The following is a 20,776-nucleotide window of genomic DNA, read 5'->3' as shown; positions in this document are numbered from 1 at the left end:
ATTCATTCTGCATCCAGCGGCTCCTCTTGTCTGCGCACTCAAAGGCAGCAGGGAGGGGTGGGGGTGAGGGCCGGTTTAGGTGATCAGAGCGACTTGCCGCTTGCTGGCTGTGCATTTGGGATGAAACGCACAACTGATGCTACCACAGCTTATAGTGGCTACTGGGGTGGCCACTGGGGTGGCCAGGTGTCGGAGAGGGGTGGCCGTGGCCACCCCTGGCCACCCCCTGGTGGCGCCACTGCTGGAATCTGACTCAAAACTCTACAGCTGGATAGCCTCTTTTGTGGCCCGCTCATGTTAGCTTAGGGTTATGAGGAGCTTTAAGCTAGTGGGATAGAGTTAGGAGAAAGGGATGGTGGGACATTAGCAGAGGCTAACTTCTGCAGAGGCTAACAGTCCTGCCCACAGCTCAGAGGCAAATTTCTGATCAACTCCTGCTGTGCTGCAGAAAATGTCTTAAAAACAAAATAGGCTTTTTGATTTTAGTTAAAAACAGCATAATCATATTTAAAAGAGCACTAGGAACACTTTCACAATAGATCAAAACTGTCATGGTGCCTCTGGCAGTCTCTTCTCCCCTCTCTGCTCTGCTCTCTGATTGGAACCCGTTGTGGACACTCACCTCATCTACTCCAGCCTTCATTAGGAGATCCAGCTCCATCATTCATTGCCAGTTCGTTGCTCCTAACGGTCCATTACCACGAGTGTCCACCTGGAATCCTCCTCTCTATGAGCTGCCCAATCTGACTCACTCCACGCCTTGACTCCTGCCATTCCACTATTCCTGCCTCGCTCTCACCAGCCACGCCACGACTCCGGCCAAGAATCATGCCAGCCACGAAAGACTTCCACCTCTCTTTGTGTCCTGACTCGGCGCCATACAGTACTAGCAACGGCAAGACTGTTGAGTCCACTTACCATCCTTCTATATGGAATTCGATTCTGCCGCATAATTAAAAATAATAGTCAAAACCAGAAATGCTTTTTCATTTTCAAAATGAAGCTGCATTTTTTTGACTAAAAATTACAATGAAAAAGCAATCCGCCAAAAGGCTTTTTAGTTTTCTTCTTCAACACCGCTTATTCTGTCACTTAATTAAAATGATAAAGAATATGGTATTTGACATTTCATTTTCAAAAAGATGTGTAGCAAAATTCATTTAGAAATGTCTAATTTGACAATTAAAATGGATTTACAGAAATGCTTTTTCGTTTTCAAAATGTAACTGCATCAAATGACTCAAAATTAAAATGAAAAATCCATACTTCAAAATGCTTTTTCATTTTCTACTTATTCTGTGTCATAATTACAATGAAAATGCAAAGAGGGGATTGCATTTTCATTTTAACATCCACCCTGCGAACATTGTCGCATTATTCAATTCGACTTAGCATTTCCAGCGGGAAGGCGGGGCGATGACGTCAGTGCTATCTCCGTGTGTCCGTCTAAGAGACACATGCTAGGAGCATTGTAGCTTTGTGTTAGCGGCATAATCATAACAGTAATAACAGCAAATTTAGAAGATAGTCTCCTGCAGCTTCGCGCTGATTTTGCTGTTCGATGACAGCTGGAGTCCCATTAACAGCTATAGCAGATTTCGCCATCGTTTGCGCGATGCTGAGTGCGTGTTGGTCCAACCATCTATCTTCTAAATGTGCTTTTATTGTTGTGATTATTATTAAGGGCCAGCTCACTCATTTTTTTTTAAATCCGTGCAGTCAGTGCTTTTTCTTCGCTGCAAGCAGGACCCGAAAGAGGGGTTAGCATTAGGCTAATATGTGCTAAAAACATTAGCCATGGAGGTACTTAAAGCTCTGAACGGGCAATGAGCATCTTGGATGTAAATATGTGGGAATTACATCATCCTTTATTTTGTTCTGGACACCACTGGAAGCACAAATTCATATGATGGTTTCTCAGATCGTAGCAGCACTTCTGCCTTCGCCGATTGGGAGTTTTGGGTCACGGGAATTTGCGCTCCACTATGCGAAGGCAGCTGCCAGTCCAAACAAAAAAAGCTTGTCCGGGGGGGAGGTTCGACGAACCGTGGTGCGTCCGCAGAAGGTGGATATGCTGCTACGTAGTCCTGAGAAGCTGCGTAAAATCATCTTGTATTGACATTTATTTTTAATTATGCTACAGAATTGCTTCCATACTTCTAACTATAAACTCTAAAGACGCTATTACTTTTCCATTCTGGAAAAATAAATCTGATGTCAATCTACTTCGCCTGAGTTTTCTTCCAGGTTCCAGCATCTGGGTCTGCCACGTCATTTATATCATGACAAAAATATATTGTTTGTGTGGGACTTTAAGGATTTATGTCTTTTCACGTCCTTTATTTTCATCGTCAGACACACTTCCAGATCCCATTGAAATGTAAAATATTTGTAAAAAGTTGTCTTTTTGTTATGAATAATCAATGAGTTCTATCGCTAGAGGAGACATCACGTGGTTCCTCATGGGAGGAGAGCACCGCCATCTTGGTGAGGTCAAGTTACTACTGCAGTGAATGCATGTGAACACATTTTTTGCATAATACCAGTTCATTGTGTGGGTTTCAACTGCCAAAATCAGAGAAATGAGTCCATGAAGGAGGAAGGTATATCATTTCACAGGTAAGTATTTTAATTTTTCTCTTTTAATGCTGCAGGGGCTTCATTAATAGAACACATGTTGACATGTATGATGCTGCAGGGCTGTTATCAACATGCTGCATGATGTACGTATAATTTGCTGTCGACATAAATGTACACTTTATTTTGCTAAACCTGTATACAGTATACTAGGAGTAGGCTATTATAGTAATATAGATTTACACATTTCTGACTCAGTGACTGAACTTTTCTTGCAGGTTTCCAATGGATTCAGACTTAAGGAAAAAGTGGATCTTAGCAATAAAAAGAGCTAACCCAGATGGATCACTGTGGTACCAACTAGTAATACAGTCTGACTGTTCAAAACATTTGTAGAAACACATTATGATGAGAGGCCAGACTGTTTGCTTGAAACCCGACACCATAGCATCTGTGTTACACAAATTGATCACTCACATGAATCAGTAAATCTTTTGTTTTTCTTGTTGTTGTTGTTTTTTAGGGTAAATCTATTGTTCACTTTTGGACATCATTTGAATATTCTTTTTTATTATTATTATTAATAGACTTATTTTTTTATTGTTTATTGGCTTATTATTGATTTATTGTTATTATTTATTGTTTGTATTGACTTAATATTGATTTATTATTATTATTATTATTATTATTATTGACTAATTGTTAGGTTTTTCTAAATAATTTGAATTACATGTCAATGAGGTCTAAAACTCCTAAATGTTTACAAATTATTTTTTTAAAATTCTTATTAATAATTTTTGGCTTTGTAAGAAGTCCTGCAACGATGCATTTTCATTAAAGCTGGAGCTTTTAAGGCTGACTGTTTCTCTTCTTTAACAACAACAAATGATATATCTATATATATATTATATATATAAATATAATATATTTACATATATGTATAAATACATATAAATGTTAAAATATATATAGTACATAAAAGCTACTTAGACACCACTAAAAGCAATAGAAATCATTGTCATGTGGGCGTCGTCGAACTCACCAAGATGGCGTCGCGCTCCACCACCGTTGACCAGGCTTCTAAACCGGGCATGTCTCCTCTAGCGATATAACTCATTGTGAATAATTTCTAAATAATTGTTACTTAGGCAGGATCCCTTTCTTATTTATGTGACAAGGGTGGCTCTGTAACTCTGTGTTGCCCCCAGAGTGTTGGGGGGCCCCAAGCAATTGCAAACTTTTGTCCAATGGTCTATCACAAACACCAGTATATTTTAGCGTTGTTTGTTGTAGTCGGATAATAAAGTCATGATTAGTCAGTATAGAAAGTTTGGTGACTGAAGCTTCAGTATCTTCAGAGCTATTGAGGATTTTTGACCGAATGTGATCCATATTTTAATATGACTAATAGAAAAACATAAAGAAAGCGGTTTTCTGACCAAGTCTTTGTTGTAGTCGGACAATAAGGTCATGATTAGTCATTATAGAAAGTTTGGTGACTGAAGCTTCAGTATTTTTAAAAGCTATTGATCACTTTAATGATTCGTGTCTCTAATAAATGTGAAAAATATGTGCAATAAAATATAATAAAGAAAGACACACAAAATATTTATTTTAGCATGAATATGCTGACAGATATTCATTACCTAGTTCATATAAATGTAGAGATGTATTCACTTTTCAAAAGAATATTGATTTTATAGAATGGTGTTTCACAGAGGTTGCATTTTGTTGACGGTCCCTTGGCCGCCAGCTCGCTGCATGTCTGCATTTACACATCGAAGCAGGGCCGGCCCTGGTCTTCTGGGGGCCCTAAGCGAAATTTAATTTGTGGGCCCTCTAACTGGTCAGCAGCACCAAAAAACGCAACTGTTGTTGTAATATAAATGAGATATCTCTATTAATACATTTGTGAATTATGGTTGCTGCCAAATAATTGAATACAGTATATTGCCTGGATGTTGGATGCACATTAAGTGGTGCCAAACAAATTTTAAATGCAAAGAAAAAAATCAATGACAAATGTATATAGATATATATTTTTTAATGTATTATTAGGCAGTCAACAAATGACATTCACAAAACTCCAACTTATTAAAAACAGCAACTTAATAGCAAATCAAATGACAATAAAACAATCCAACATAAAGAAAACAACAGCTCAATGAGGGGGAGTTTGGAAAGTCAGAGTCTTTCTCAGTCTGAAAAGGACCTCTTTGCACCAAATCCATTCTTACTGGATCGGAGAGTGTGGTTAGACATTCAGCTGGACCAACTGGATTTGAGGTAGGTGGAATTTTGGATCCAGTCGGCTCCTCTTCCATATACGCCTCTCTTGGAGCCCCTGGAACATAAAAGACAGAACTTCAATAAAAGCAAACAGTGAAAAGTCAAACAGTCAAATGTTTCCCCTTTCAACAGTAGATGTGGTGACAGCAGTTTCTTCTGCAGCTAAAAAACAAGAATTATTATTATACAATAATCAATGATAAAGCTAATAAAATATCTTTAGCAGAATACTAATAATACTTTAGTGGCTCATTTAAAATCTGTGTGCAGGTTTTTCACAATTTCATGATCTTTTGATATATTTATGAGAGGTTTATTGTTTGATTGTATATTTGCATAAGGTCATATTTCATTAATTTAATTATGAACAGTTTGGAGCTCCATACTCTTCAGCTGCTGTTTATGAAAAAAAGGGTTTATGCAGACACTGTTTTTTTTATTACTTTACATGCTTTTAAAATTACCTGAGATGAAATCTTCAGTGAAGTCAGGAACATCTTGGGATGTGGACGCTGCACCACCTCCAATACTTTTGATGCTTTTTGAGAGCAGAAGAAACTGTCGGCTGAGACGGAACTGTGCAAAACATCATCATTATGTAGAATCAAAACTGCAAAATACAAATAAGAAATAAATGTACCTACTTATAAATAATAAAACGTGAACACTAATTTGAGAATAAGTGGAAATATAAGCCTTTTATACACTTCTTTTTGTATTATTTTGTATGTTCATAATTTTAAAATTAGTACATTTATTTTGTTTGTCATTTATAGATGAGAACCTTTATTTCCTATGTATTTGGTAGTTTTTATTCTCCATATTTCATGCCAATGCAAGATTTATGACACACTCATTGTTGTAAAACTCAGACTACCTGACTACCTGTCTATAACAGATAAACAGCAGTTTTTATGCTGTAATTAACCGGAGAATGCAGAACGCACTAAATATGTGTTAGCAAAACAATGAAACAAAACAATAACGTGAGTTAAAACATTTTTCAGCCACCATATAGTTGTCATTATTTACTTTTCTTTACTTTCCGCCGTTTTAGAAGGTCATGTCCAACCTCATCTTGGAAACTTGGGTATCAAAATTATTTTCGAGTTTTCCATGGGAAATTACGACAAAGGGGGTCGTTTATGTGCAAACTTCACCTCAGATCGCTTCGTATTTTACGTAAATTGCGCAGCTGCACAGAAATGCTGGATAATGTAAAAATAAAGCCCCAACATCCTCCAAACTTACCTTGTGATTGATGTTGAAGTTCTTTATCTTTTTTTAGCTCCTGGCGGTGGATAAAGTCTCTGAGGCATGACGTTTTCTTGTTGTCGCTTTGATCAGTGTGACAAAATGTGCTGTTTTTTTTTCTTTTCCCCAACTTTATTGAAACAAAATGCGCTCGTAAATGCACACCGTGCCAGACTCAGATGCAATTATGTTGACCAATCGTTGCTAAATGGTGTAACGTCATTATTTGGGTTGCCAAATTGGTTCATGTGTGCTGACAGGGGGGATCATTAAAGTGCAGGCAACTTTCTTTTGCACAACATTCAGAGCACACGTTGGTAAGGAAGTTCTATGAAATGGGTTGCCAGATTTGGGTCTTTTTTAATTTAATTTTTGTCGCCACTTCGGGGCCCTGCTGGTGACGGGGGCCCTACGCGGCTGCGTAATTCGCGTATAGGGAGGGCCGGCCATGCATCGAAGAGAACAATTTTGATCAAAAGGTGAAACAACGATCTTTTTTCTTTTGAAATGCATTTGTAGTTCACTCTCTGTGTTAATACAAAAGGAATTAGATACTTGCTGGCACATTTGAACGTTTATCGGAAGAGTTATTGAGGCCGGAAGTCCGAATCTGTGAATATCTTTCTAACTTTACCGAACTGAGTTCTCCTTCCTGCAGATGTTCTTCAACAGCTGCAGGTTTAAAGCATTGATACATTTTCCCAGACAGTCTGTCTTTAACACAAACTGCGCTCCGTGTTCCAGCTGATCGTGTTTGAGTCGTGAACGGTACCCGTGACTTTACACGACAAAAGTCCGTTCAACTATCAAAGCTTTGACAGAATTTCACTGAGTCACGTGCTGCGATTATCCTCGTTAACGACGTGACGCACACACTCAAGAAACCGGCCCGTGACCGACGCATGTGAACAGCTGCGCGCTCACGTGCGTGTCGGTCGCTCCAGCAGTTCGATTTCGTCGGCACTGCGGTTCTGTGACCGGCATCAGGAGTGAACACTGAGCTCTGCCTGTTTGGGTGAACCTGCAGGAGTATGGAAGCGATTCTGTAGCATAAATAAAAAGCAAAGTCAAAACCAGAAATGCTTTTTCTTTTTCAAAATGAACCTGCATTTTTTGGCTCAAAATTAAAATGAAAAAGCAATCCACCAAAATGCTTTTTATTTTTCTACTTCAACTCCGCTTATTCTGTCACTTAATTAAAATGATAATGAAAATGGTATTTGACATTTCATTTTCAAAATGTTCTCTGTTAAATGTGTAGCAAAATTCATTTTGAAATGTCTAAAATGACCGTTAAAATGCATTAACAGAAATGCTTATTCTTATTCAAAATGTAGCTGCATTTTGTGACTCAAAATTAAAATGAAAAAGCAATACTTCAAAATGCTTTTTCTTTTTAGTCTTCAACTCCGCTTATTCTGTCACTTAATTAAAATGATAATGAAAATTGTATTTGACATTTCATTTTCAAAATGTTCTCTGTTAAATGTGTAGCAAAATTCATTTAGAAATGTCTAATATGACCGTTAAAATGCATTAACAGAAATGCTTTTTCTTTTTCAAAGTGTAACTGCATCAAATGACTCAAAAATAAAACGAAAAATCAATACTTCAAAATGCTTTTTCATTTTGTACTTAAAAACCGCTAATTTTGTTGCATAATCAAAGCGAAAATGCAAAGAGGGGATTGCATTTTCGATTTCACCTCCCCCCCGCGAAAAATGTCGCATAAATCATTCTCAGTTCGCAATACCACTGGGAGGCGGGGCGGTGACGTCATTGTTCACTCTTCTTCTGTGGTGGCGGTGGCATTCTCCACCACTGCCTTTCTTCTTCTGCTTTGGCGGTAATACCACAGGCAAACGGCAGCATGGCAAAATCTGTGCTTGAACTGTTGAGGGAGGCTGCTGCTGCCCTCGAACGGCAAAACCAGCGGGAAGTAACTGCGGGTGTAGACAATAATCCCACCACATCTTCATCAACAACACCGTCTGCTCCTGAGGGTCGCACCGCTCGAGGTAAGATCAAGTTAGCAAAACATGCGTTGGGGTTATCCCGATTGGCCGATTTATTGAAATAAAACACAGTTTGTCCGCTCGTTGTGGGGTTACACAGCAGTTATTTGCCTGTAGATGGCCAGTAGACTTGTAGTCCCTCCCCCTGTTGACATAACATATTTGCACTAATCCTGTTAACTTGCTCCCCCCGCCAGTAGTAAACGAGTTCCATACGTTTTGCTATTTTGTACTAGTAGTTGTAGTAGTTTTCTACTAAGAAAAGATAAGAGGTGCTTAAGCTCACTATTTGTAAGTGGTTGAGTAACTATCATGTTTGTTATATTTCCATTTAATATATTTTTTAACCAAGTTCTAAATGAAATTTGATTTCTCATGCCATTTTTTCTTCCAGCCGAAGTCTTGAGGTTGTTCAGCCCTTACCCTCCACGAGGTGTACCACGGAGGTCAATCCCACCAGCCAATACCAAGAAACCAAAAAAAACCACATACACACACATTTTTTTCTGTTTGGCAAAAAGAAAGGACTGTAATATCCCAAATCCAAAAATGAAAAAATTGCTTCAACAGGCAGGATTAGGAGAGAGGAGAATTACATTCCCAGGTAGGTTTATAGTATGTATTGTATGTGTTAGTGTTGGTTGTGCTATTTAAAATGTCAAAGATTGGTCAGCTACCTTACTTCAGGGCACCAGTCGAGGTTTGTCTAGGTGCAATGACTTGACAAGCTGCTAATAACCTGTCTCTTGGCCAGTCATATGAATTAACAGCATGAAAATGTCACAGTGCTTACACCCAGTGCTTCGTGAACTATGGGTAGCTAGTATTTGTGTGTAGACTTTGAGACCAAAAAATATGTGGCTTGTCTGTATCAATCACTAATTAAACAAGATCTTTAAGTTGCTATTCACAAAATATGCACCTGTTCCTGTACGCATACATTTTGTTTGTATTTATAAATATACATATTGCTTGGTTGACACTCTCTATTTAATTGTTTATAATGCTGTTTTGTTGTCTCCCTCAGATCGATCTTGTAGTGCAACTGAGTTTTCAGATCACCTGCAGTTGTCCTTTCCTCAATTGAAGCACTGTGGTGGGTTTCAACTGTTGAGGAGCCGTGGTTCCACAAGGTCCAGGGTTTTGGATGTCCTTCCATGCTCAAAGGATGGATATACTCCAGAGTTCTTGTGTAACAAAGAACTTGGAGTTGGGGCAGCTGTGATCTACATTAGACCACTCCAAAAAGATATTGTTCTGGAGGTAATTATTAAAGATGTAATATTTAATTTGTTGGTGTATGATAGAAAACAAACAAGGATGTTCCCAGCCAGAAAACCTCTAAATGAAAATGTGTTTGAACAAAATTGACTTTGCTGTCTTGTATTTTTTATTTATTTATGTATGTTATTGTCTTTTAATCAATGCTAGAACACTCCCAGTGCAACCACCTCTGTTCAGAGTACTGGACCTACGGTGGAATGTGTCTACTGCACAGATACATTCACGCACTCTGAGATCGAAGGCCACATCGACTCTTGTGAGAAGTGAGACAAATTTCTTCTTTTCTTTACTCATCTACATATTGTGAATTTTTTGAGTTTTTACCTATGCTGGATTGTATTTCTTGATTTTACCCAAGTTATTAACATTTTTCCTGTTAACATTCCAAGAAAACATAACTCTGATTTGAACGCTGAGGAAACCTCAGAGAGTACCGCGTCAGGGAGCTCTGGAATGAGCCAACCAGGAACCTCTGATGCTACCTCATTAAGCAGCCACAGTCAGAGCGAAGCAAATTACAGTAGCTTTGAAGGTGCCACCGTGTCATTGCTTATAAATTTGAATAATTGACTATCTTTAATTTTTGTCCGGTCTATACTGATAATTCCTTTTTTTAACAGACTGGACAACCGAGCCAAATATTTACAAAGCAGCCAACCTGTTTCGACAGCACTTGATTCACAATGCTGAACTCAAGCCAGAGTTGGTTGCAAGGCTTGATCTCAGAACTACTGAGGAAGATCGGGAAAGGGAGATTCTTACCTTCTACAAGAAGCAAGGAATTGACTGGGCAAGCCCATTTTCTGTAGTACTGGGTGGTAGGTATTTATTGTTTATAGCATTGTAGTATAAGAAATTGAATAAAAACAGTGATTTCAATTGAAAATTAAAATATTTTCTCAATACTAGCCTGTATTCTGCCACATTAGATCTTTCAAATATATTAATGTAAGGATCCACTACTTCCTTTAATTAGAACAAATCTTTTTCCGTCCTGCATTATATGCCAAAGTGATGAATTCAGGTGTGTCTTACTCTAGCAGTTACAACAGCTATAATCAGCCAGAATTGTAGTATAAATTAAGGAAAGCATGTAGGAAATTCCTTCATAGATTGAAATTATTTCGCTTTAATAGATGAGTGGGTAATATTTATGCCCTTTCATGTACACATCCAGCCTAAGTCTCAAGAGTAAGTCTTTTTTCAGGTGATGCTGCTGTTGGGGACGGGGTGAAACGTCATTTTCTTTCGATGGTCATAGAAAAAATTCAGTTTGGATTTGACCTCAATCTTGGTGAGTTTTTATTGATATTCCTAATGTTTGTAAAGATATATAAAATGTTGCCTCAAACACCAGAAGTGTGGTTGTGTTAACTGGTTATGACTAGTTTTATCCATGTACCTGATTGATTTTGAAAGGTTTGCAATAAAAATGTAATTATAATTGACATCAAAAGACACATTATGACGTAGCATAAACTGTGATTATTAGTTTCATTAATCTCTCAAATTTTCATGAACTGAAAACGAAATTTCATACAGTTGAGTCCAGAAGTTTACAAACACCCTATTAAAACACACATGCTCTTATTTGTTGCTGTTAGACATGGAATAAAAAAACTTTGGCTGTTTTAGGCCAATTACAGTAATGATTTTTTTTTGTTATTTCACAAAGAAGCAGTATTTCTCAAAAGTGCTGTAGTATGCATCCACAAGTATGCCTATAATTAACTTCAATTTTGTCATTAAATTTATATGAATCTTCCAAAGAGATGGCATCGTCATGCACAGTGATCTTTGTTTATGTAAACTTTGGACTGTCATAGTTTTGTCTTGTTGTTTCACTCAGAGAACACTGGCAGAACTCTTCTGTTCAATGGGGCTGATGATCACAATGTCCCATCTACATCCAGAGCCCTGATAGATGGAGATCTTTTCAGAGTAGCTGGTCGTGCCATAGGACATTCCTTTATTCACGGAGGTCCCTCCTTCACAGGACTGAGCCCAGCAATGCTGCATTTAATTGTTGGAAGTAATGAGGAGTCTGCTGTATTTGAGCTTTCAGACTGCCCAGATACAGATGTTGTTGAAGTGGTGTCTGTAGTAAGTGTTACTTTGAGTTATTGTTCATTTTTATCATAACACAACTTTTTGATTTGCTATAATGCAAATGTTTGAACGTAGCCAGCAAAGACTGTGTGTAACTGATGTAACATTGCCTTTCTCTATTAATTGTAGCTTGAGAGTCAAAGAGAACTGACTCCACAGGAGGAATGTGAGGTGAACAACCTGGCCTTCTGCTGGGATCTTCCACCCATAAATAAGAACAACAGGAGGTGGTTGTCTGAAAAAATCCTACGTCATGCGGTATGAATAATTCAAAATGAAATCAAGTAAATGTGAAAATATTTATTTTTATAACCACTCATTTTTTATAAACAAACTTAAACTTGGCAAACTTTGATCATTCTTGCAGGTCATTGAACGGCGTCAAACACAAATAAAACAAATACGCAAGGGGCTTAAAGACAGTGGTGTTTTCAACATGATTAAACAGCGCCCCGCCCTAGCCACAGTGCTTTTCCCAAGAACTGCAGAGCAAATTATGGACTCGCAGGTAATTGGCTTCTTATGTAAAACTGCTTAGTAAACACTGAAAAGGTATTTTGAATAATGTGAAAAACCTCAAATTGGCAAAATGTGTATTTTCAGTCTTTGTTCTTTGAGAGAAGTTTCTTATTTCTCAGACAATCTTGAAAAGGATCATTTGGCCAATGCCAGATAGTGAGGATGAGGATGATCACGGCAGCATGGAGGAGGCAATGCTTTGTCACAGGCTTTCTGAGAGACTACATTGAAAATGGTAAGTTTGTAAATGTTTGTCTTAATTTTGTTTTATACTCATGACTGTCTTTGTAGGGTCTTCTCGGGAACTACACCAACTCCTGAAATTTTGGACAGGTTGGAGTATACCTCCCCAGCAGCTGTATGTTGAAGTGTCTTCTGACATTTGCCTGTCTGTGGCCTCAACCTGCATGACGACGCTGAAACTGCCTCAGAAGTGCCCAAGTTACCAGACATTCAAAGAGAACCTTGCGGCAGCTGTTAGAAGTACAGAATTTGGATTTGGAATGATCTGATTGGAATGGAGTGAGAAAATGAAAGTTCAACATTTCAATGCTTCAAATTTTGCTTTGAAATGTCAATTTCTCCAGTTGTTTAAAGCATATTGTTCAAACTAATTTAAAATGTTAATGGCTACATTGATGTTAGCAAGATTAAGGCTTTTTTTTTAAAGTTTCTATTTAGTGTTTTAAAATTTTGAAATTGCTAAGGTTAGCAAGTAAAAACAACGTTTGATACATTTATGTTTTAATAAATGTTACATTTTTGGAAAAACTTGAATTTGTAAAAGTTAGGAAGTGAAAACAAATTTTGATACATTTATGTTTTAATGTTTTAATAAATGTTACATTTTATGATTTACATGTTGAATTCTGTTATTTTTGCAAGCCTTGGAAAAAAAAAACATGTGAAATATTGGTGAGTTGTCTGAAAAGTTGCAATAACAGTCTTGGGCATGAGTATATAAATGCATCTCTGTGCTGAAGATTCACTCATCCAGTTCTGGTTGTGGCTGCATCAACTGTTGTAAAGTGGCTGTGTAAATGTCCAGGGCATCCATAAAGGGAACATTTGGGTCAGGTAGGCCAGCCATGTCATCCTCTGTCAGGTGCCGCTGCAATTGCACTTGTGGTACTTCCACTTGACCTGCTTGATGTTCAAGGTCATCAAAGCCGTATGGTCCATCCCAATCAATACCATAGTCTGCCTCCACCTGACCACATAAAAGATGCATATTTATAAAAAAAGAAGAATTATGCAAGCTTTATTGATACTCATGCAAAGCCTATGCCAGCTTCAAATTTTTAACTTTAGCCTTCTCAATTCATTCTAAAATATTAAGCTAAGAATTCAGTTCAAACTTTTAATGTTTGAGTAATGAAATATGGAAATATCTGAAGCTTTAAGTGCATAATTACAATTGTTCCTGATATGATGCCTTCAACTGTTTTAACATACCTGATCAGGATCATCATGGTGTCTGATTGATGCCCAAAGTTGATAGGGAGACTTGCTACCTGCTGTTCTCAGGCCATGAAGGTTCCAAGCATCCATGAAGAAGGCTAGTTGCTTACGTAACTGAGGCAGGAAAGCCCAGTGGAGAGCAAAAAGATGACTTTCATCATCGGGGTTCAACATCCCTTCCCTCTCCAGATTACAAAAAAGAATATGGAAGGGTTCAAGGACTTGGATGTACACATCTCTCCACAGGCGTTCAATTCTGGAAGAACAGGATCATTATGAAAATGTAAGAAAAAAACTACAATTACAAATGGAAAGAAACATTTCTTCTTTGAACAAGAATTTAAACTGGGTATATTTTATTACAATCAGATGCTCAGTAAAATGTCTAAAAATTGAACTTTAGCCTAATGTGCTCTTGGTGGTATGTTTGCCTTAAAGTATGAAAAGGTTTGTCTATGAAGTTTAATGTACCATGCTTTATCTTGGTGGGCAGAGGACAGAAGACCAAAACATTTGATAAATAAATAGTAAAGAAATACACTGGTTGTGCAATGGTTACCCTCACCGTTGGTTATGAACACTTCTTCCAGTAATGTGCGAGTTTCGGTTAATCCCTCTGCGTTCCACCATGAAATGGGCAACCTCGATATTTTCCCCACCCTTGTCAGAGCGCACACGTGACGGCAAACCTAATTTGTTGACGGCACCAATGAAGGCCTCTAAAACTGTAGCTGCTCGATTGTTTGTTGCAGCACTCAGATAAACAATTAAACGGCTGAAGCCATCTATGCCACCATGCACAACAAATCTCCATCTGTTGTAAAAATAGACACCACAAGTCTTAGGAGAAAGAAATGATGACAGACTTATACAAACTGTCAAAATTGGAAAAAATACCGTATTAATTTGTGGTTTCCATCAATGTGCCACATTGCATTTGGTGCCGGAACCGAGTATTGTCTCCGTCTTAATGTGCGATTGGCCACAGCTCGAACTTCAGTCCCAATCGGATCCACTCTTCTTAAGGAATCACGGACTCTTGTTACTACCACAAAGAAAAAAGAAAAAGTGATAAGTCTTAAAGACGAAATACATTCAATGTGAAGAGCCTTTCCAAAAAATTAGTGTTCATGCAAAATACAATCCATTTAATGGTTTTCAGTCTTTTTTAAATCTTATCTGTTAATGATCCTAATAAACACTATTTGTGTTTGAAGAGCAACATACAACATTTCAGGATCATTTAGGTCCAACAGAGCGACTGCATTTGCTACATAATTCACTTTATATTAAACATACTCTGCACCAGCATTCCTTGGGCTTGAAGGAATGATTTCATCATTCTGTATCCTGTATTTGGGTGACTTTGTTGGATTTCTGCTACGATGGCATCCAGCTCTGCATCCGTCAGTTGTGAATACATGTCTGACTTCCTGAAAAAGAAAAATGGACGAAAAAAGTTCTGATAATAAACACAGATGGTTTATTCTGAATTCTACATTGTTGTCGAATTGTTTCCTCCATCCATCTTCTAATCCTTGGCAAGGGCCTTGCTGGAGCCCATCCCAGCTAGTCGCAGGAGTTGTGTAACCCTGGACATTACTTCCTCCGCCACCTGTATTGTTCTTACAACTTGGGTTTGTAACATAGGGATCTATATGATAGGACATTATTATTACAGTAGCGCTAGCTCAACTACTAATCGATACCCTCCTCTATCAACTTCTGCAAAAATCGAGATAATAAAAAAGTGATACGAACTTAAAAGTTTACCTCAATCCATTTTCGTTCATCCTCCGATGTATGGTATGGCGACAAACGCCAAACATCTCCGCTATTTCCCGAACTTTGATGCCATGCAACAAATATCTTTCGATCGCATGGAAAGGGATGTTGATGACTGGTCGTCCTCTTCCATGTTCGAAGCTGTCCAGTTGCTGGAGGACTGAGAGCAAGTTGACCACGACAACTTCGTCGACATTGGTGTCTGTGACTGCAGCGTGTTCAGCGAAGCTCTCTAAAACCTGCTCAACTCTGTCACGGGCATCACAGTTTGACACTAAACGTAACTCCAACTGCGAGGCTAATTCCAACAAGAATTGTGAACAAATGTTTGAGAACGCCATTTGTTTTGCCTGTGGTATTACCGCTAAAGCAGAAGAAAGGCAGTGGAGAATGCCACCGCCACCACAGAAGAAGAGTGAACAATGACGTCACCGCCCCGCCTCCCAGTGGTATTGTGAACTGAGAATGATTTATGCGACATTTTTCGCGGGGGGGAGGTGAAATCGAAAATGCAATCCCCTCTTTGCATTTTCGCTTTGATTATGCAACAAAATTAGCGGTTTTTAAGTACAAAATGAAAAAGCATTTTGAAGTATTGATTTTTCGTTTTATTTTTGAGTCATTTGATGCAGTTACACTTTGAAAAAGAAAAAGCATTTCTGTTAATGCATTTTAACGGTCTTGTTAGACATTTCTAAATGAATTTTGCTACACATTTAACAGAGAACATTTTGAAAATGAAATGTCAAATACCATTTTCATTATCATTTTAATTAAGTGACAGAATAAGCGGAGTTGAAGACTAAAAAGAAAAAGCATTTTGAAGTATTGCTTTTTCATTTTAATTTTGAGTCACAAAATGCAGCTACATTTTGAATAAGAATAAGCATTTCTGTTAATGCATTTTAACGGTCATTTTAGACATTTCAAAATGAATTTTGCTACACATTTAACAGAGAACATTTTGAAAATGAAATGTCAAATACCATTTTCATTATCATTTTAATTATGTGACAGAATAAGCGGTGTTGAAGTAGAAAAATAAAAAGCATTTTGGTGGATTGCTTTTTCATTTTAATTTTGAGCCAAAAAATGCAGGTTCATTTTGAAAAAGAAAAAGCATTTCTGGTTTTGACTTTGCTTTTTATTTATGCTACAGAATCGCTTCCATACAGGAGCGCGCGCTCTGCAGTGGATCCCATCCCACCGCGCGAACACGCACGGCGGAGCAGCAGAGCCGTGATCGAGAACGAGGACGCTCCGCGAGGCTGTTGCCGCGCGCTGACAGGAAATGAACAAGTTACAGGTGAGTTTGGGAGAACTGGACCTCACCTGATGGTGAACCCGTGTCTGTCCGCGTGCACGTTCAGGGAGTTCGTGGGAGCTCAGTGAAGCTGACCCCCGCCCACTTACAATGCAGGCAAATATGAGCCGTTAGTGCTGTTTGTGTTAGTTTACCCTAAATCCTTTCTAAGTATCAATGTTGATGTTTGAATCAAAAGTCTGGACTTCATTCTGCCGCTGCCCTAAGTTCTGCTGTCAATCTTTGCAGTGAAATTGAACTCCAGTCTCCCTAAAGTCAGCACCATCCTGAAAACGTCAACTTTAGGTCCTAGAATTCCCACTGCAATCCCCTTTGGTTCTATTCTTCAGGTGTTCCCAATGGAATTTTGATCATGAAGATGCAGTTTTTAGACTGTATTTAAAAACCTGTGTTGTATTCTAGGGCATAGTTTCTGCAGAGCAGCAGCAGATCCTTAGAAATTCAATTCTGACTTGCGGGCAGTATCATTGGCGTGGAGTAAGCCCACCCTCATTCCCTGTCATTCATCGGTTAACATGCTCTCCAACTAGGAAACAGCCTCTCACACCTTCAACCTCAAATTCCAAACGACGCTGAAGTTGGCTTCCGATTTGCTAGTGCACTAAAGCAACATTCCACAGTTCTTTTCGCACCAAGATCACCTTAGACCACGTCCTGTTCAAAAATCGCTGGACCTAGACTACTCAAACCTGGATTAAATTAGGATTTAGATAGTAAAGAATGCCTTAAACACAGTTTCTGATTTGTGAAAATGTGAAATAGGATGATTTTTGTTGCATTTTTCGCACTGAGTCCACGTTTTAATGTTTATCTCTTTCTTTTTCAGTTTCGCCCATCTCCTTGATCTGTCATACGTATCTCTCCCTTCCTCATTTTAAGAAAGCAAACAAAGGTTTCACAAAGCAGAAATGGTGTTTAATGTATTATCTAAATCCTAACTTAATCCAGGTTTGAGCAGTCTAGGTCCAGCGGTTTTTGAACAGGACGTGGTCTAAGGGGATCTTAGTGTGAAAAATACAGTGGAACGTTTCTTTAGTGCACTCGCGAATCGGAAGCTGTGAATCGGAAGCCAACTTCAGCATCGTAAATTCCAAGTGGAACCAAAAGGGTGAGCAAAACGACAAGAACAGTCTAGATCCAGACTCCACCTCAGACGAGGAAAACAAAAACATCCATGGATCTATTTGTCTGCAGGTGGATGATCAGAATGGAGTAGAGCAGGGGGCTTGTGCCCCGCCCACTATTTTCTGTCACAGATTAGGCCTGGGCGATAAATCGATCAAATGAATTAATTCGAATTCTTTGTTACGGGCGATTTCAAAAATAACTAAATCGAGTTTTTATGAGGCGCATTTTTGGCTCCCCAGAGTTTCCGTAGCGTTAGTATCACACGGCAACACGCGACAATCGACGCACGAAGCAGCTAGCGACAGCATAGCTACCGGTGACAGTGGGAAGTTTGTTGTTTGGAACTGGTACGGGTTTACTGTCACAGACGTGGAGGAAGAGACACCCCCCCCCCCCCATGCTGCCTAAAGCCCATCGGAGTCAAAGGCTCTCAGGCGCGCTCGCGTGGCACTCTTAAACACGCACGCGCCCTGACACAGAAACACACACTCATTCTACAACGCCTGTATAGTTAGTGTAATGTTTGGTGAATCAAGCTATTGCTTTTGTAATGTCCCTGCCGCTGTCCGTAGTTCTGATTTACGACTGTCGCAAAGCAGTGTATTAAAGTACGTCATCTGAACGACTCGCTCGTCTCATCAATGACCCTTATAAACCTTATCAGCAGGAATATAGATACGTTACATGGTGTCAGAACGCTGTCAAGAACAGTAACAAACCTACGCAGCCATGACGATGCAGTTTGACCACCCAAAAATCGACTGGAAAGCGGTGGATTTATTCCAAGAGTTTGAAAGGTTTAGCAGCCACGTTAGCTTCGTGTTCGCGGGTCCTCTGTCCGCGCAAGAGCCCATACAGAAAGCGGGCTGGCTTGGAACGTGGCTCGGCGAGCAAGGGAGAGAAATCTACAAAACGCTCCAGTTGGCTGACGGTGAAAAGGATGATCCAGTTAAAGTCCTGGACAAATTTGCAGCCTACGTAAGACCTCGGAAAAACAAGAGGATCGCGAGGCATCGCTTCAAGCAGAGGAAACAAGGAGCAACGGAGACATTCGACCATTTTGTGAAAGACTTGAAACTTCTATTGCTGGATTGTGAGTATGGTGACCCAGATGACATGCTCGTGGATGCCATAATTGCTAGTGTGAGGGAAAAACGTGTCCAGGAAAGACTTTTGGACAAAGGTGAGGAGCTGACACTAGCTAAAGCTATAGAAATCCCTCAACAGTTTGAAATGTCACAAACACAGATGAGAATTGTGAGAGAGGAGGACACACAGGTGTCAGCAGTGTCAAGCAAACCAAGGTTTAATGCACAAAATAAAAAGGCTCACTCTCAGTGGCAGCAAAAACCCACACAACCAAGGCAAAATGTGCAAAGTAAAGCAAAAATGTGTTCCAAATGTGGGAAAGACCCCAAACACAAGTGGAGTAAAGGTGTATGTCCAGCTAAAGGATCAATCTGCTCATGCTGTAATAAGCCAAACCACTGGGCATCAGTTTGCCGCAGTCGCATGGTGAGTGCTTTAAATGTGGAGTCAACAAATGACGAGTGTGAGGAGGAAATACTGGACATCAACCTCACTACAGATGCAGTTCCCATGGCAACATTAGTGGAAGATAAGTGGTTAGTGGACACTGACATCCTGTCTAAGAAGGTGCAGTTTAGGATCGACACTGGTGCAAGATGTAACACGCTCACTCTAAACTGTTACCAATCCCTAAACCACAAAGGTGAGCTTAAAACGTCTAAAAGAGTGCTCAAAACCTACTCCAACCACAAAATAAAACCAATTGCATCAGTTGACCTCCCGCTAAAATACAAAGCACACAAGGCCAAGGCAGAGTTTGAAATAGTGGACATTGCACAAGAAAATGTGTTGAGCAGCACAACCGCAGAGGCACTGGGCCTTATCATGAGACTACACACTCTACAAGATGCTGCTTCAAACAAAGCAGGCGAAGTTGGAAATGAAGCTACAACACCAGAGACGCCTGTCGGGCTTGAGAACTTCCCAGAACTGACTCACACTACAGGAACACTACCAGGTAAATACACAATAAAAATTGATCCAGATGCCAAGCCTGTTATACATCCTGTGCGCCGACAGCCTGTTGCACTCAGAGCTAAGATAGTGAAAAAACTGCATGAAATGGTGCAAGATGGCTATATCACAAAGGTTGACCAACCAACCGACTGGGTGAGCTCTATGGTAGTAGTCACTAACAAAGACAAGCTTAGAATCTGCATCGATCCAAGCGACCTGACCAACGCTATAAAGCGAGAGCATTATCCCATGCGCACAATAGAGGAAGTTGTGTCGACAATGCCCAATGCCAAGGTATTCTCGGTCCTAGATGCAAAATCAGGTTTTCTCCAGATTGAGCTAGATGACCCATCGTCATTCCTAACAACCTTCAACACACCCATTGGAAGATTCAGATGGTTGAGACTACCATTTGGTATCAAATGCGCTCCTGAAATATTCCAGCGCATTATGGATCAAATGCTAGAGGGCATTGGTGGAGCCACAGGTGTGATGGATGACATCCTCATAGCAGCGCCAACCCTAGCAGAACACAACAAAATTCTAAAGCAGGTTGTGCAGCGAGCTGCGACTTATAATTTGAGGTTAAACTTCAATAAATGCCACATTCGTCAGTCAGCTGTGCCTTATGTGGGACACTTAATAACAGCTGATGGGCTAAAACCAGACCCAGTGAAAACTGAAGCTGTTAGGTGTATGCCGCCCCCTACAGACAAGGAAGGTGTCCGACGGTTCCTGGGTTTCGTGACATATCTGTCAAAATTTATTCCGAACCTCAGCGAAATCGACGCACCACTAAGGCAGCTTACAAAAAGAGATGTGGAATTCATGTGGCAACCAGCGCAGCAACAAGCCTTTGAGAAGCTCAAGGATGTTTGCACGAACCCCCCTGTACTGAAATTCTTCGATGTGTCAAAACCTGTGGAAATATACTGTGATGCAAGCAGCACCGGACTGGGAGCTGTGCTGATACAGGATGCCCGAC

At 39.5% G+C, this 20,776-nt stretch overlaps 2 protein-coding genes and 1 long non-coding RNA gene across 4 annotated transcripts in view; 2 read left to right on the top strand and 1 right to left on the bottom strand.

Moving 5' to 3' along the window:
* Positions 1-4,604: 4,604 nt before the first annotated feature.
* On the bottom strand, positions 4,605-6,566 carry LOC144993886 (uncharacterized). The gene is made up of 2 exons (XR_013657163.1): positions 5,331-6,566; positions 4,605-4,921 (listed from the first exon to the last, which is right to left on the bottom strand). It is a non-coding gene; the product is annotated as an uncharacterized LOC144993886 (long non-coding RNA).
* Positions 6,567-7,990: 1,424 nt separating this feature from the next.
* LOC101162734 (uncharacterized) lies at positions 7,991-12,763 on the top strand. The gene is made up of 8 exons (XM_078949784.1): positions 7,991-8,138; positions 10,040-10,237; positions 10,627-10,713; positions 11,269-11,522; positions 11,658-11,786; positions 11,896-12,036; positions 12,167-12,282; positions 12,339-12,763. Exons 1-7 carry the CDS (start codon positions 7,991-7,993, stop codon positions 12,275-12,277), a joined length of 1,068 nt encoding a protein of 355 aa, XP_078805910.1. The 3' UTR covers positions 12,278-12,282; positions 12,339-12,763.
* Positions 12,764-16,465: 3,702 nt separating this feature from the next.
* The window catches only part of LOC101172373 (rho guanine nucleotide exchange factor 10-like protein), a 59,051-nt gene continuing 54,740 nt past the window's right edge, over positions 16,466-20,776 (top strand). The window contains exon 1 of one of the 2 annotated variants that reach the window (XM_078950034.1): positions 16,466-16,599. The gene's annotated coding sequence lies outside the window, so the exon portion shown is untranslated. The remainder of the gene's footprint in view (positions 16,600-20,776) is intronic. The other variant, XM_023957076.2, reaches the window with a different exon arrangement.

The sequence above is a fragment of the Oryzias latipes genome, chromosome 7, assembly GCF_053564925.1.
Source record: "Oryzias latipes strain Hd-rR chromosome 7, Olatipes_Hd-rR_3.1".
Taxonomy (NCBI): Eukaryota; Metazoa; Chordata; class Actinopteri; order Beloniformes; family Adrianichthyidae; genus Oryzias; species Oryzias latipes.
Note: the sequence above shows the minus strand (reverse complement) of the source record. Positions and strands in the feature narration are given on the sequence as shown.

What these genes read in the sequence shown, in the direction of transcription:
- LOC101162734 (XM_078949784.1), top strand. Translation starts at nt 7,991, where the DNA reads ATGGCAAAATCTGTGCTTGAACTGTTGAGGGAGGCTGCTGCTGCCCTC. An exon ending in ATTTTCTGTAGTACTGGGTG is followed by an intron (nt 10,238 to 10,626) that starts GTAGGTATTTAT and finishes GTCTTTTTTCAG; the next exon opens with GTGATGCTGCTGTTGGGGAC. An exon ending in TTGTTGAAGTGGTGTCTGTA is followed by an intron (nt 11,523 to 11,657) that starts GTAAGTGTTACT and finishes TATTAATTGTAG; the next exon opens with CTTGAGAGTCAAAGAGAACT.